This window comes from Pipistrellus kuhlii, unplaced genomic scaffold (assembly GCF_014108245.1).
Source record: "Pipistrellus kuhlii isolate mPipKuh1 unplaced genomic scaffold, mPipKuh1.p scaffold_m20_p_11, whole genome shotgun sequence".
Classification (NCBI taxonomy): domain Eukaryota; kingdom Metazoa; phylum Chordata; class Mammalia; order Chiroptera; family Vespertilionidae; genus Pipistrellus; species Pipistrellus kuhlii.
In genome coordinates this window covers 22,274,531-22,289,166 of record NW_023425416.1, presented here as the reverse complement: position 1 = coordinate 22,289,166, position 14,636 = coordinate 22,274,531, and the positions used below count along the sequence as shown (strand labels likewise).

General features: G+C 39.8%; 1 protein-coding gene across 10 annotated transcripts in view; it reads left to right on the top strand.

Moving 5' to 3' along the window:
• Positions 1-14,636, top strand: part of TMCC1 (transmembrane and coiled-coil domain family 1) — a 110,544-nt gene that overhangs the window by 81,129 nt on the left and 14,779 nt on the right. For all 10 annotated transcript variants that reach the window (XM_036431189.2, XM_036431190.2, XM_045579207.1 and 7 more), the window contains one exon: positions 1,802-2,733. In XM_036431189.2, coding sequence (XP_036287082.1) covers positions 1,802-2,733 — 932 coding nt within the window. The remainder of the gene's footprint in view (positions 1-1,801; positions 2,734-14,636) is intronic.

Genomic DNA, 14,636 nt, shown 5'->3' with positions numbered 1-14,636 from the left:
TTTGGCAGAAATCATCATAAATTCTGTTCAGAAGGCAAACTAAGAGATGCAACCAAGATTTAAAAAAAGAGAGAGGGAATGCATGTCTGGACTGGCAAGTTAATTATTATGAGCATTTCAGAATTGGTTTATTATTGTCATCACAAAAATGTAATTCAACCTTTTTTAATATGAAAGTACCTATATACAGTTCTTCCTAGCAAATTGCTGATGATGACAGATTAGGGATGGGAAGCAAGGAAAAGGGTGTGCTCTCAAGTCTCCAAGATGGTAAATTTGTAATTTGACATGCTTACTGGGAATTTTATTACCTGGAATGTTTATTTAATTGTGTATTTCTGTTATTGTTCAATAGAGAATAGTTTCTAAAACCTTTCTGCACAGGCCCTACACTAATTCACCACCACAAGCCATATCCAGTGTTACCTTTTTAAAAGACTTTTTTCTCCTGAGTTAGATAAACTAATCTATCCACTGCTTTGGCTAACAGTTTTGAAGTATGATAGTTTAAGTTTTCAGATCTGAGCAGCTTATCTTTTTCTTCAGCTCTTTTTAATGGTTGCTTACCTGTATGAAAGTATAGTCATTGTGTGTGTGTTTTGGAGTCTCTTGCCTAATAAAAATTGTTTCCTGGTTAGAACTCATAGAATTTGGCCTCCAAAAGGTCTGAACTTAGTCACTGACTTTTTAAATTACTTACCTTACTGTGCCTGTCTCTAATAGTCACATAATGTTGCCCAAGTTTATCACAGTTGCTTATGTCTTGGAATTTTCTCTCTCAAGAGTATACACATTCATCCTTACCACTTTCAGCAGTACTTCTCAATCTTACCTGCACCTGTCTCCAGCTACCAATAAGTGTCCCTATTAAAATGGAAAGAATGATTCCATTGCCCATGACATTATTTGAACAACAAAAAAAATACTGTGATAAAAATTGAATTTTTTATCTAGCCAGTAAAATACTTGTTCTCACCAACATTTCAGATGACTGTAATCTTTGAACATGGATTGGAATTACTGTGATGTCTGAATACTAAAATGACTTTTATATAATTAAATTGAAATGCAGATGTACCTTGTTTTACATAGATATGCTTTTAAACAAAAGTATGTGTGAAGAATGTAAATTAACTTATGCTTTAAACCACATGTGTCAAACACAAGGCCCGCGGGCCAAATCCGTCCCGCCAGGCCTTGCAATGTGGCCCGCACCGCGCTGTCATCACTGCACTCCGCTGCGTTTCCATCACAATGACAGTTTATGACTGTTCAGTAAACGATTCTGCCCGCGATTTAGGCTGGATTTTAGATTTTGGCCCCTTCTCTGATTGAGTTCGACACCCCTACTTTAAACCCACTAAGGAGCTTTATTATTTCATGATATACCATGCCCTAACCGGTTTGGCTCAGTGGATAGAGCGTCGGCCTTTGGACTCAATTGTCCCAGGTTCAATTCCAGTCAAGGGCATGTCCCTTGGTTTTGGGTACATTCCCAGTAGGAGGTGTGCAGGAGGCAGCTGATCGATGATTCTCTCTCATCGATGTTTCTAACTCCCTATCCCTCTCCCTTCCTCTCTGTAGAAAAATCAATAAAATATATTAAAAAAAAAAAAAAAAAAAAGATATACCGTGCTAAATCTTCTAACAAAGGGAAAATACCCCGGTTTACATTTTATGGAAATCTTTTTTAATTTATTTGTTTTGCTTAAAGCAAAGTATACTTGATTGGCCTGTTGATTCTGGAAAAGTAGTCTTCTTTGGGGCTCCTTTTAACATCCACTTTTTGCTTTGATGCTAGATCGAGCGGTTGGAAGTAAGCAGCCTCGCCCAGACTTCCAGTGCAGTGGCCTCCAGTACTGATGGCAGCATCCACACAGACTCTGTGGATGGAACACCAGACCCTCAGCGTACAAAGGCTGCTATCGCTCACCTGCAGCAGAAGATCCTGAAGCTCACTGAACAAATCAAGATTGCACAAACAGCCCGGGATGACAATGTTGCTGAGTATTTAAAGCTTGCCAACAGCGCAGATAAGCAGCAGGCTGCTCGCATCAAGCAGGTCTTCGAGAAGAAGAACCAGAAATCTGCCCAAACCATCCTCCAGCTACAAAAGAAGCTTGAGCATTACCATAGGAAGCTCCGAGAAGTGGAGCAGAATGGGATCCCTCGGCAGCCAAAGGATGTTTTCAGGGACATGCACCAGGGTTTGAAGGATGTGGGAGCGAAGGTGACTGGCTTCAGTGAAGGTGTGGTAGACAGTGTCAAAGGTGGACTTTCCAGCTTCTCCCAGGCAACTCATTCAGCAGCAGGGGCAGTGGTCTCAAAGCCCAGAGAGATCGCTTCATTAATTCGGAATAAATTTGGCAGTGCAGACAACATCCCTAACCTGAAGGACTCTTTAGAAGAAGGTCAGGTGGATGATGGGAAGGCTTTGGGAGTGATTTCAAACTTTCAGTCGAGCCCAAAATATGGTAGTGAAGAAGATTGTTCTAGTGCCACTTCAGGCTCAGTAGGAGCCAACAGCACCACTGGAGGCATCGCTATAGGAGCATCTAGCTCCAAAACAAACACTCTGGACATGCAGAGCTCAGGATTTGATGCACTATTACATGAGATCCAGGAGATCCGAGAAACCCAGGCCAGGCTAGAGGAATCCTTTGAGACCCTCAAGGAACATTATCAGAGGGACTATTCATTAATAATGCAGGCCTTGCAGGAAGAGCGATATAGGTAAGTTAATATGGAATTAAAATCTGAAATTATTTAAGTTTGGGGTTCCCTTTTCTTGGGCTATTGCGGAGGGTGTGTGTGGGGGAGGGGGGCATACGCGGAGACTGGCTTTTAAAGATCTTTAATTAGAGTGTGTTTCTCTGCAATGTCCAGAGCACTTTAGATATGTAATATGATGTCTGCATGAGTTCCTATCATAGAATGCAAATGACAGACACAGCAAAATTAAATAACTCCCAAGGTTACACACCAGTGAAGCATTGTAGTTGAGAGGTAATGATTACTGTAGCTCTCCAGTCTTCCATTCTAGTGTAAGACTTTCAAATGAAGTTCAAAGTTTCTGAGGCATTTCACCTATTTATTTATAATTACAAAATCACAAATCATTGCAGCCTGTTTGTATACTACATTGAATTCAAAAGACTTGTTATAACCCCCAACTCTGTATAAATCAAAGACATAGCTCGTCCAAAATATAATGAACCTGTAGCTATTGGGGCTTAAACACATTTATCCTGGAAGTTGGTGTATAAAGATTAGACTGGAAATAAATTCAGATAAGCATGTCTGTTACCTTTACTCTGATTGGCAAACATTTGAATGGGAATGAACTTAAACATGTGAAATGGTTCTGCAATAGTTAGGGAATTCTCAGAGGGCTAAATGCTTTGAGTTATAATCTGTGCTAAAGGTAGAAGCTAATAGCTTTTTTGTTTCATATTACACTCTGTATTCATATTAGACTATTCTTAGTTGATCTTCAAATTGTGTGTCTTTTCCTCTTGTTTCCATCACATGCAGTTAGAAAATAATGTCTACCATGCAGTACTTAATCAGATCCAAAGTTTGTCAACCAGAGACAAACCACCTCACTGATACTGATTGAGAGCTAATATCATGGGAGCCACAGGTTGGGTTAGGCCTTGAAAGATGTTTGTTCTGGCTTTGTTACAGTTCCTAATGAGAAGGAATCCTCAGTAATTCTACTATATCAAAGGTTGAACCAGGCTATCTTTTAAGGTCCCTTTCACCTTTTTTTTTTTTAAGTGATTTTTTAAAAGTTTGCTTTTATGAGATAATCTCAGGGCCTGAATAAATTATTCATGTGGCTGAAACAGGTTTGGCTCAGTGGATAGAGCATCAGCCTGTGGACTGAAGGGTCCCAGATTCGATTCCACGGTCAAGGGCATGTGCCTTGGTTGCAGGCACATCCCCAGTAGGGGGTGTGCAAGAAGCAGCTGATAGATGATTCTCTCTCATCGATGTTTCTAACTATCCCTCTCTCTTCCTCTCTGTAAAAAAAAATCAATAAAATATCTTTTTTTTAAATGTTGAAAATTAAAAAAAAAAAAGAAGGCAAAAACAGTTTTAAAAAATTATTCATGTGAATCAGTAAGATGAGTAAAGAGTTACAGTAGCAAACTCTTTCACATAGTGAAAACTCTAGTCAGTAATTCAATCCTGTCTGTTATCTTGACTCTTCTATCCTTTAATTCAGACTTAAGACTTTGTGAGAAAAGGAAAGGAGAGGGAAAGGAAAAGAAGGGGAGGGGTGAAAGAGAAAGGGAGTTCTAAAAACAAATACATTACCATTCTTAATTCATTGTTTTATGTATTCTTTAATATATTTAGAAGACAATATATAAAGCAATGAGCAATCTAACAAATATTCAAGTAGACTCAAAATAAAACACCTGGTCCTTTGTACCATATTATATTTAAGTCTTACATTCAAATTCTTGTTCTGCCACTTACTAATCTTGAAAATTGGGCAAGGTTTTTACTGTTCCTAAGTTCTAGTTTCCACATCTCTAACATGGGAAAAATAATAATCCTTCATAAGGTTACTGTGACATTTAAATGAAATAATTTATGTAAAGCACATAGCTTGGTGCCTGGCCCAGTAAATACTTTGTTGATGTTAAGTAGCAGCTGCTACTGCTGCTATTAAAATATACCCCTTTGAACCATGGAGATCTGGGTGTTCCATAGTTAATTGCTCAAAAAACCAACTGCCTGCTTTGACCCTTTTATTTATTTATTTTTTTGTTTTTGTTTTTCTTTCTTGACCCTTTTATTTTAAATGGATATCAAAACATGCCAGTTTTTAAATTCTTCCAGAGTTTAAAAATTATATATAGGGTTGTTACGTCTTCAAGTCAGATGTAGGCCAATATGAGAAAATCAGAGAGGAAAAACAGGTCTCCCAAGACCCACCTGTGTATACATTTAAAATAATTCAGAGACAGGATAGAACTTCTGCTCTATCTCCAGTCTACCTCTTGCCTAGACAAAAAGCTAAGCCTCTGGAAGAGTAGAAATAGAAATTAGAAGAGAGAGACTCCTGCAGGCTTGTCTTTTTGTCTGAGAAAGAAATAGCCTAGGGATGAACTCAAGGAACACTTTCCTAACCAAGAACCAATTAATGCACACATGGCTGCTCTAGATTCATTTCTGGTTATTTTCAATGCTTTTATTTATTTTACTAACTAGAAGCCTGGTGCACGAAATTTGTGCACTTGAGGGGTCCCTCAGCCTAGCCTGCACTCTCGCAGCGCGGGAGCACTCGGGGATGTTCAGCTGACAGCTTAGACCCACTCTCCTAAGCGTTAGTTGGACATCCTTAGAGCTACTGCTGCACTCAACTTCTGGCTGAGTGGCGCTCCCTCTGTGGGAGCACACTAACCACCAAGGGGAAGCTCCTGCATAGAGCATCTGTCCCCTGGTGGTCAATGCAAGTCATAGCAACTGGTTCTGCCATTTGGTTAATTTGCATATTGGCCTTTTATTATATAGGATTAGAGGCCTGGTGCACAAAATTCGTATGAGAGTAGGCCTTCATTTTTCTGGCTGCTGGCACCGGCTTTCCCTGGTACCCAGGACCCAGGCTTCCCTCACAGCCCCGGCTTCATCCAGAAGGTCGTCTGGAAGGATGTCAGGTCTATTTAGCATATTACACTTTTATTATTATAGATTATCACTGTTGACAGGAGGAAGGTCATACACAGAATTGCTGCTTATTATTTTGAGTAATGGGGGAGGAAGACACTATCACTGATAGCATTTGCTAAACACCTATGATACGCATAATGCTAGGCGCTTTACATATATTTGCTAATCCTCACAATAGCCCTGCAGGTGAGTTGTATTATCCTTATTTTACAAATAAAGATATTGGCCTTCGTGGGGTTTTAAAATTTGCCAGAGGTAGGTCAGTTGGTAAGTGGTAAAGCCAGGAATCAAACCCAGTTTTATCTGATTTCAAAGCCAGTGTTATTTCCACATTAGGCCAGTTCTTTTGTTTTGTTTTCCAAGCTTAAAACTAAAACCTCTATAATTAAGACTACTTTTATAGTCTAGCTCTAAGAAACCTGGACTTCATTGGCAATGGGTATTGAACCTTTCCCAGGTTTCACTAAAGGTCGAATCACTATTTTTATCATATTTTGGAAAATTCTGTAATTGCATAAGCTCTGGAAAGTTTTCTCAAGCTAATACAACAGTGTAGATATGTACTAGAGGAATATATTAAGAAACTTTCATTCCCGTCCTTATTTCCCCTTTTCAGAGTTCCTTTTCAATGTTACTTAATGTGCTTCCCATTGCTCTCTACCTCAGTGACTAGTGCCAAGTCAGGATTTTTGCTCAAGATCATCTACTTACTCTGGAAAAATCAGCATCAGGGAACCTGAAGAGTACAGTCTGTCTGTCTGTCTGTCTCTCTCTCTCTCTCTCTCTCTCTCTCTCTCTCTCTCTCTCTCTCTCTCATTCCAACCATGTAATTGTGCCATGACTCAATAGTACTTTAGCCACCCACATGACTTAGTCCTGGAAGCCATTATAGCAGAGCTTGGATCTAAACTCCTCTCCAACTTTTGACTAGTAGTTTAGACTTTGAACTTTGCATTGGGCACTCAGATATGAGTGAGATTATCTACTTTTGGAAAGGAAGGAGTCTAGGTTTAGTCAGGTTTTTAGTGATGGGATCTGTACTGACTTCAGATTCTTCATGTCTTGCTAGTAGTCTTTTCATCCCATTTAAGTATTATTGTAGCCGAAACCGGTTTGGCTCAGTGGATAGAGCGTCGGCCTGCAGACTGAAAGGTCCCAGGTTCAATTCTGGTCAAGGACATGTACCTTGGTTGCGGGCACATCCCCAGTAGGGGTTGTGCAAGAGGCAGCTGATCGATGATTCTCTCTCATCGATGTTTCTAACTCTCTATCCCTCTCTCTTCCTCTCTGTAAAAAATCAATAAAAAAATACATATATATTTTTTTAAAGTATTATTGTAGATCTGTTAGTAGCAATGGAGTATTCACTTAGTACTTCACAAATAAATGGAGCCCTTAGATACTTAGTTTAATCTTGTTTTACATATGAGTACAATGAGCCCGAGAAAAATAAAGTGACTTTTGCCAGGTCACACAGTAAAATAATTTAACTTATATTTAATTTGCTATTTAAAAACTGGAAGACCAGTCTTATTTTCTTAGTGAGTATAATATATTAATGAGTTACTATAGGAAAAAATTCAGCTGTGGCAAAATGTGTTAAAAACAGGAGAGAACTAGGAAAACAACTTACAGACAATTTTACAGGTTCCTTTTGTAGTTTTTCCCTAGGGGATCTGACACAGAATCCTACTCATCTACTGCCTGTATAAAGCAATATCATGTAGGGCAGGGATGTTGATGAAAGCTTCTATTTTAAGGGGATTGTTGTGCTTTAGAAATTGGCTTCTGAAATTGTATTAAGCTCAGAGATATTTTAAATTGCACTGAGTCATAAGAACAAAAATACAGAAGGAGGGAGGCAGTCACCATTAGCAGTCATCACAGTAGAACAGTCAGTAACTAGGCTAACCCAATTAGGTATAGGCCATTGAATTTCTAACTAAACAAATGGTTGTTTAAATATAATTTTACTTAAAGTAATTATTTTAAAACTGGACATAAGACAAATATAGCTATGTTAGCCCCTTTATTCCAGGTTTTAGTCCGTTTGTTATCTAGTAAATTGATCAGAGAATCTCCAGAAGGTACATGGCCAACAAGTTTGAAATAGAAAACTGAGAATATTGGATCAAATTAGCTCTTGGTTTCTAAGAGAAAAAAAGCCTAATTGGGAGACGCTCTTAGGAAGGATAAGACCTTTTATATAAGAAATTTACAGATAATCTCCTCCGAGTTTAGCCACTGAAATGGTAAAGGAGGAAAAATGGGGAGGAAGTTTAGAGTAGGGAAGAAAGGGAGAGGAGATAAGTTACTTCATTAATAAAATGAGATTGGAGGAGGATCTTATTTAACTCATCTAAGCCTTAGTTTCCTCTATAAAAACAAGATGATGATATCTATTGTACATGTTGTTAAGATTATTAAATAAGGTCTGATCTGGGGTGTACCAGGATGTTAGAAAACTGTCATTACCAAGTCTGAATTACCCAGAAAGCCCTTCTGGCTTTTATTTATTCCCTATATACTTTTGGCATCTGCTGTCTCTGGTCTATAAGACAAATGCACTGCCCTAAAAGTTTGGGAACTGGTTTTATACTTTTTCCTTACCTTTTTCTTAAAATTTATTTATTTACTAGAGGCCTGGAGCACAGATTCGTGCACTGGTAAAGTCTCTTGGCCTGGCCTCTGCCCTCTTGCAATTCAGGACCCCTCGGGAGATGTCGGAGAGCCAGTTTCAGCCTGATCCCCACAGGCCAGGCTGAGGGACCTGCACTTAGCCTTTTACATATATATAGAATAGAGGCCTGGTACACGAAAATCATGCTTGGGGGGTGGGGAGGTGTCCCTCAGCCTAGCCTGCACCCTCTCCAATCTGGTATTCCTCTGGAGATGTCCTAAACCAGCAGTCAGACAGCCCTTTCACAACCCAGGACTGCTGGCCCCTAACCACTTGCCTGCCTGCCAGCCTGATTGTCCTTAACTGCTCTCCTGCTGACCTGATTGCCCTCCAACTGCCTTCCCCTGCCGGCCTGATCGCCCCAACTGCCATCCCCTGTCAGTCTTATCTTGTCTCCAACTGTCCTCCCCTGCCGACCTGATAGCCCCAATTGCCCTCCCCTGCTGGCCTGGTCACCCCCAACTGTCCTCCTCTACTGGCCCAATCACCCCCAAGTGCCCTCTGCTGCCTGCCTCATCACCCCCCAACTGCCCTCCCCTGCCGACATGATGACCCCCAATGGCCATCCCTTTCTGCCCTGGTTGCCCCCAACTTCCCTCCCCTGCTGGCCCAGTCGCCCCCAACTGCCCTCCCCTGCTGGCCCATTCACCCCAACTGCCCTTTCCTGCCAGCCTGATCACCCATAACTGTCCTCCCCTGCTGGTCATCTTGTGGCGGCCATCTTGTGACAACATGGGGGTGGCCATCTTGTGACTTCATGGGGCATCATGTTAGGGCCACCTATGCTTTTATTAGTACAGATTAGAGGCCCAGTACACAGATTTGTGCACTGTGGGATCCCTTGGCCTGGACTGCACTCTCTTGCAACCTAGGCCCCCTCGAGAGATGTTGGAGAGCCAGTTTTAGCCCAATCCCCACAGGCCAGGCCAAGGGACTCCACTGGTGCATGAATCTGTGCACTGGGCCTCTAGTATGCATATAAAATATTTGTTAATCTTTTCCCACCATTCATCAGTCTGTTCCATGTTTCCATGCCTATGGTTTCCATTCCTACGTTGTGCATCTGCCCCCCTGGTGGTCCCTGTGTGTCATAGCTAACGGATTGTCGACTGGTCGCTTAGGCTTTACTACATATAGACTAGAGGCCCAGTGCATGGATTCATGCATCAGTGGGGTCCCTCAGCCTGGCCTGCGGGGATCAGGCTGAAACTGGCTCTCTGACATCCCCCTGAGGAGTCCTGGATTGCGAGAGGGCACAGGCCAGGCCAAGGGACCCCACCAGTGCAGGATTGGGACCGGGGAGAAACCGTAGGAGAGCATGTCCAGTCCAGATCGGCCGGTTTTCAGCAGCAATTCAGCCAAGAATATATTCAAGCTCCCACCACATATCATATCCCCTACTCCAACTATGTCTCTTTATTGGGGTCAAACACTAGCAGAAGCTACATCAGATCCTGGCAAACATTTGGGAAATAATGCAGTACTTTGCTCCCATAGTTGCTTATCTGTGTCAGCCCTGGGATCTAGTTCTTCCTGTTTCTCTCTAATACCTGCTCTACAAGATTCTGTCCTAGTGACCTATTTCCCAACTATGGAAGCACCACTGGCTCTCAGAGATGACTCCAAACTTTTGAGCCACACCTAAAGAGTGATACATTAAGTGAAACATTCCCAACCTGTATACTCACCCAATTTCTCATTCTCAGGAGTTTGACCCAAAAGAGCCCTGACTTATCTTTGATCTAGGAAGGTGACTGTGTTGATTAATCCAGTGGATGAAATACTTTTCCAAAATCAGTATTCTTTTTTTTTTTCAAGATCAGTATTCATTTATGAATTGTTCACCAACAGCAAAACATATTGAAATGGCTGTGTTCTCTTTGAGTTGTAATGATGTATAAAGGACCTTTGAGGAAAAAGTATTAAAATGAGATTATTGATCTGGTGTTACTTTGTGTTCCACACCGAGTCTTATGAAAAGCACTTGCTAATCAAAATCATATGCTAGTAGGATAAAAAAAAAAAAAAATCCCCCTTTCGCTGTCTTTCTGAAAGTGGCCAAAGGTGACTTCTGAAAATGGCTTGCTATTCATTTGACTCAGAAAACTCCACAATATCATGCAAATCAAGAGGTTCAAATCTTCGTGTTCACTTTAAGAACACTTGTGAAATTGCCCAGGCCATCAATATATGCATATTCAAAAAGCCACTAAGTATTTGAAGGATGTCACTTTATGAAAGCAATGTGTGCCATTCTGTTGTTACAATGGTGGAGTTGGCAGGTGTGCCTGTGCCAAACAGTGGGACAGGACAGATGGTCAGTGGCCCAAAAAGAGTCTGAATTTTTGCTGCATGTGCTTAAAAATGCAGAGTAGTGCTGAACTTCGGGTTTGGATGTATATTCTCTGGTCGTTGAGCACATCCAGGCAAACAAAGCTTCCAAGATGTGACGTAGAACTTAAGAGACCTCATGTGTGGATTAACCCATGAGCTCTCCCTGTCTTACGTGAAAAAAGAGCAGAAGAGTAAGTTGCACAGAAGAAAAAGATATTCCAGAAGAAACTGAAGAAACAAAAACTTGTGGTCCGGGAATAAATTCAGCATAAAATAAATAATAATAAAAGTTTCCTTGAAAAAAAAAATCCCCCTTTTTATTTCTAGATTGCTTTAATTATTATCAGATGAAGGGATTTAATTAAATTTTAAAAGTCACATATGATAGGCTGTACACAATTGACTTCTCTTTTCCCCGCCTAATCTTTAGTGTTAATATTTAATGAAAAGAGAGAAGTGTTCTGTATATGAATTCCCCAGGTATCTGGCTTCTCCATTTTAGAATTTGAGACAGAAGTAAACATTAGTAAGTAAAGTAAGTAAAAGAGATTATATTAATAATGGAAGTACTAGTGGGAACAGGAATATTATGGGTGTTTTCTTACTTTTTGTTCATATTTTGAATTTGATTAATAGTACAGAAAAAAAACCTTTTTTAAAAGCAACAATTGAAAAAATCTACAAACAAAAGGCATGAGCCAAATAGTTTAGATCCTTCTGAACTCCATTAACGGGAAATTTACTGCATCGTTCTTGGGCTTCCATTTCTTAATTATAAATTGAAGGTACCTCCTGAGGAAGAGGGAAGTGAGGATTAATGTAGAAATATCCTCCTGAATCTAAGTTCCTCAGAAGCAGATGCTACTCATAAAACGGCGCAGAGAGGCTACTTACTGTTCGTGCTGTTATTGGTTCTAGTGTTTTGATGCTTACAGTGATTAAATAGATTAGATTGAACCCTGATTCCTCCCCACATGCTCTCCTCCACCCAGAATAATACCACATCATTTTTACTGGGCTCTTTGTGTTAGCATGTTTTTTCACATGTAGGTTGTTACATAAGCCACTCCAAGGCTGATGCACTGAAGAAAAGTTTGACTAGAACTGCTGAGCATAATGTATAGGCTTGTGAGGTTGTGAAAAGAGCTGAAAAACAGACTTCCATGACCTGTGTGAACAAAATAGGGAAAGTGTTTTAATAATGACAGGCCAGTAGTGTTTTTAAGGCACTGAGGTAACCCAGAAAACATGCATTTCAAGACACCAAGGGCATTTCACCAATTTCTTTGTTCACATTTTGCAAAGGCCTCAACGTTTATGGCTTTCTCAGTTTCCTCCCTGATGTTTCCTACAGATTGGAGGTGTATACTATGGTAACCCAAACACAACTGTTTGTGTAAGTGTAAGAGGATTTTAGTTTTACAATAACAACTATAACTTTTCTTTCAGAAAATCATTTTCTAGATAATTCTTTTGACTCGAAGAAGGAAACAAATGCTGGTAATTACTAATGAATTAATGGAGCTGTTTCTGCTGGATCCATTGTGGGTCTTGTTTCACCCTTGAGTTGTATAGTTTATGAGCAGGAACCAGGACTCAAGCACAAGTGTTCCTGGTTATAACACCTGTAATAATTCCTCCCCCACTGTTTTTACTTTCAAGCACACTTGAAAAAATTGTACAGTGAATTCCCATACACTTATCTCCTAGATTCTACATTTTACTATATTGTTTTATCACTTATCTTTCCATCTACCCATCCCACATCTGTCTTATTTTTTAATGCGTTTCAAAGTACATTACATATATCCCTAATCTTTCTTAACAGCTTTATTGAGATATAATTCCTAAATAATACAATTCACCCATTTAAAGTAAACAAATCACAGTATATTAACAGATAAATGCAGTCATCACCATAATCAGTTTTAGGACATTTTCATCAGCCTCCAATTTTTCCAGTCCTGCCCCCAGCCTCTGGCAACCATTAATTTTTTGTCTCTATAAATTTGCCTGTTCTGAACATTTTACATACGTGGAATCATACAATTTGGTCCTTTCCCATTGGCAACTTTCATTTAGCATAGTATTTTCAAGACTCATCCATATTGTAGCATGTGTCATTAATTCATTTCTTCATTTGTGTGAAAGTGTGTGTGTGTGCTTTTTTAACTGATTTTGAGAGAGAGAGAAAGAGAAACATCCATTTGTTTTTCCACTTATTTATGCATTCATTGGTTGATTCTGACCAGAGATTGAACCTGCAACCTTGGTATATCGGGACAGTGCTCTAACCAACTGAACTACCTAGCCAGAGCTCATTTCCTTTCCTTCCCAAATAATAATTCATTTTATGAATAAACCACATTTTATTTACTCATTTATCAGATGATGGATATTGGCTTGTTTCCACTTTGGGGCTATTACGAATAATGCTGCTGTGAACTTTCATGTACTAGTACAAGTTTTTGTGTGGAAATAAGTTTTCATTTCTCTTTAGTATATACCTGGAGTGGAATTTCTGGGTCAGAAGTTTAGCTTTTTGAGTAACTGCTAAACTTTTCCAAAGCAGTTGCATCATGCTCTATTTCCACCAGCAATATATCAGGGTTTGAATTTCTCCACATCTTTGCCAACTCTTGTTATTATCTTGTATTTTATTATAGATTCATGATCTTTTTACTAGTATTATACTCCATTTCCCTTTGTAGCTGTGTGATTTGGATCAGCTATAGACCTGACTCAGATGTTTTCCTTATAAAGGGGTTAGCTTATCTGGGCTTCTTGAGTAGCTTAAAAGTGGCATCACAGTGTAGAGGTTAAAAACTTGGGTTTTAAAGTCAAATAAACCTGCCTGGTTGGTTTGGCTCAGTGGATAGAGCGTAGGCCTGTGGACTGAATGGTTCTGGGTTTGATTCCAATCACGGACACATCCCCAGTAGGGGGCATGCAGAAGGTAGCCAATCAATGATTCTCTCTCATCATTGATGTTTCTACCTTTCTCTCCTTCTCCCTCTCTGAAATCAATATATATATATAATTTTAAAAATAAAGTCAAATAAACCTTGATTCAAATCCTTGCTTTCCTACTTAATTTCTGTGTGCTTGGGCAAGTTATTTTAAAGTGAAGATAATTTCTACTACCTTCTTGGTGTTGTGGAAATTCATTTGCATAGAAAGCACTAAATAGCCCTGATCGATTTTGTTTGGTTCAGTGGATAGAGCATCGGCCTGTGGATTAAAGGGTCCCAGGTTCGATTCCAGTCAAGGGCATGTACCTCAGTTGCGGGTACATCCCCAGTAAGGAGTGCACAAATGGCAGCTGATCGATGTTTCTCTCTCATCAATGTTTCTAGTTTCTAGCTCTCTATCCTCCTCCCTTCCTCTGTAAAAAATCAAAAAAAAAATTTTTTTTTTAAGAAAAGCATTGAATAAATGGTAGCTCTGCTACTGCTGCTGCTATTTCTTTTTAATCTGTCCTAATGGTATATGTGAACTATGTTTAATATCAAATAAAGATACCCCAGCATTCCTGAAAGACTGTATAATTTGTGGGCCAAAAGATTGGGGCAGTAGTTTATAGAACACTTGCCAAAGATGTCACATTGGTCTGCTTTCATCAGCATGCAGGCTGGTTGCTACCACCATGTTCCCCTCCCTGCCACCAACATTAATCTTTAGCTTAGGAGAGTTATTTGCTGACATGCCTGTCCTTTTTCTTAAATCCCAAGGAACTGACACATTGGAACACCTGTTTTAAAAAGCCCTTCTCTGATGAGGAGAGGGAATGATGAAAATCATAAAACAATGGGCTTAATTTTATAAAAAGACAAAATAGTAATCTTATGGCATTGGGTGAACTTAAAATATGATAGAAAATCAATTCCAGAGGTGGCACCTATTTTTGAGCACATGCCCTGGACAGCAGATGAAGTGA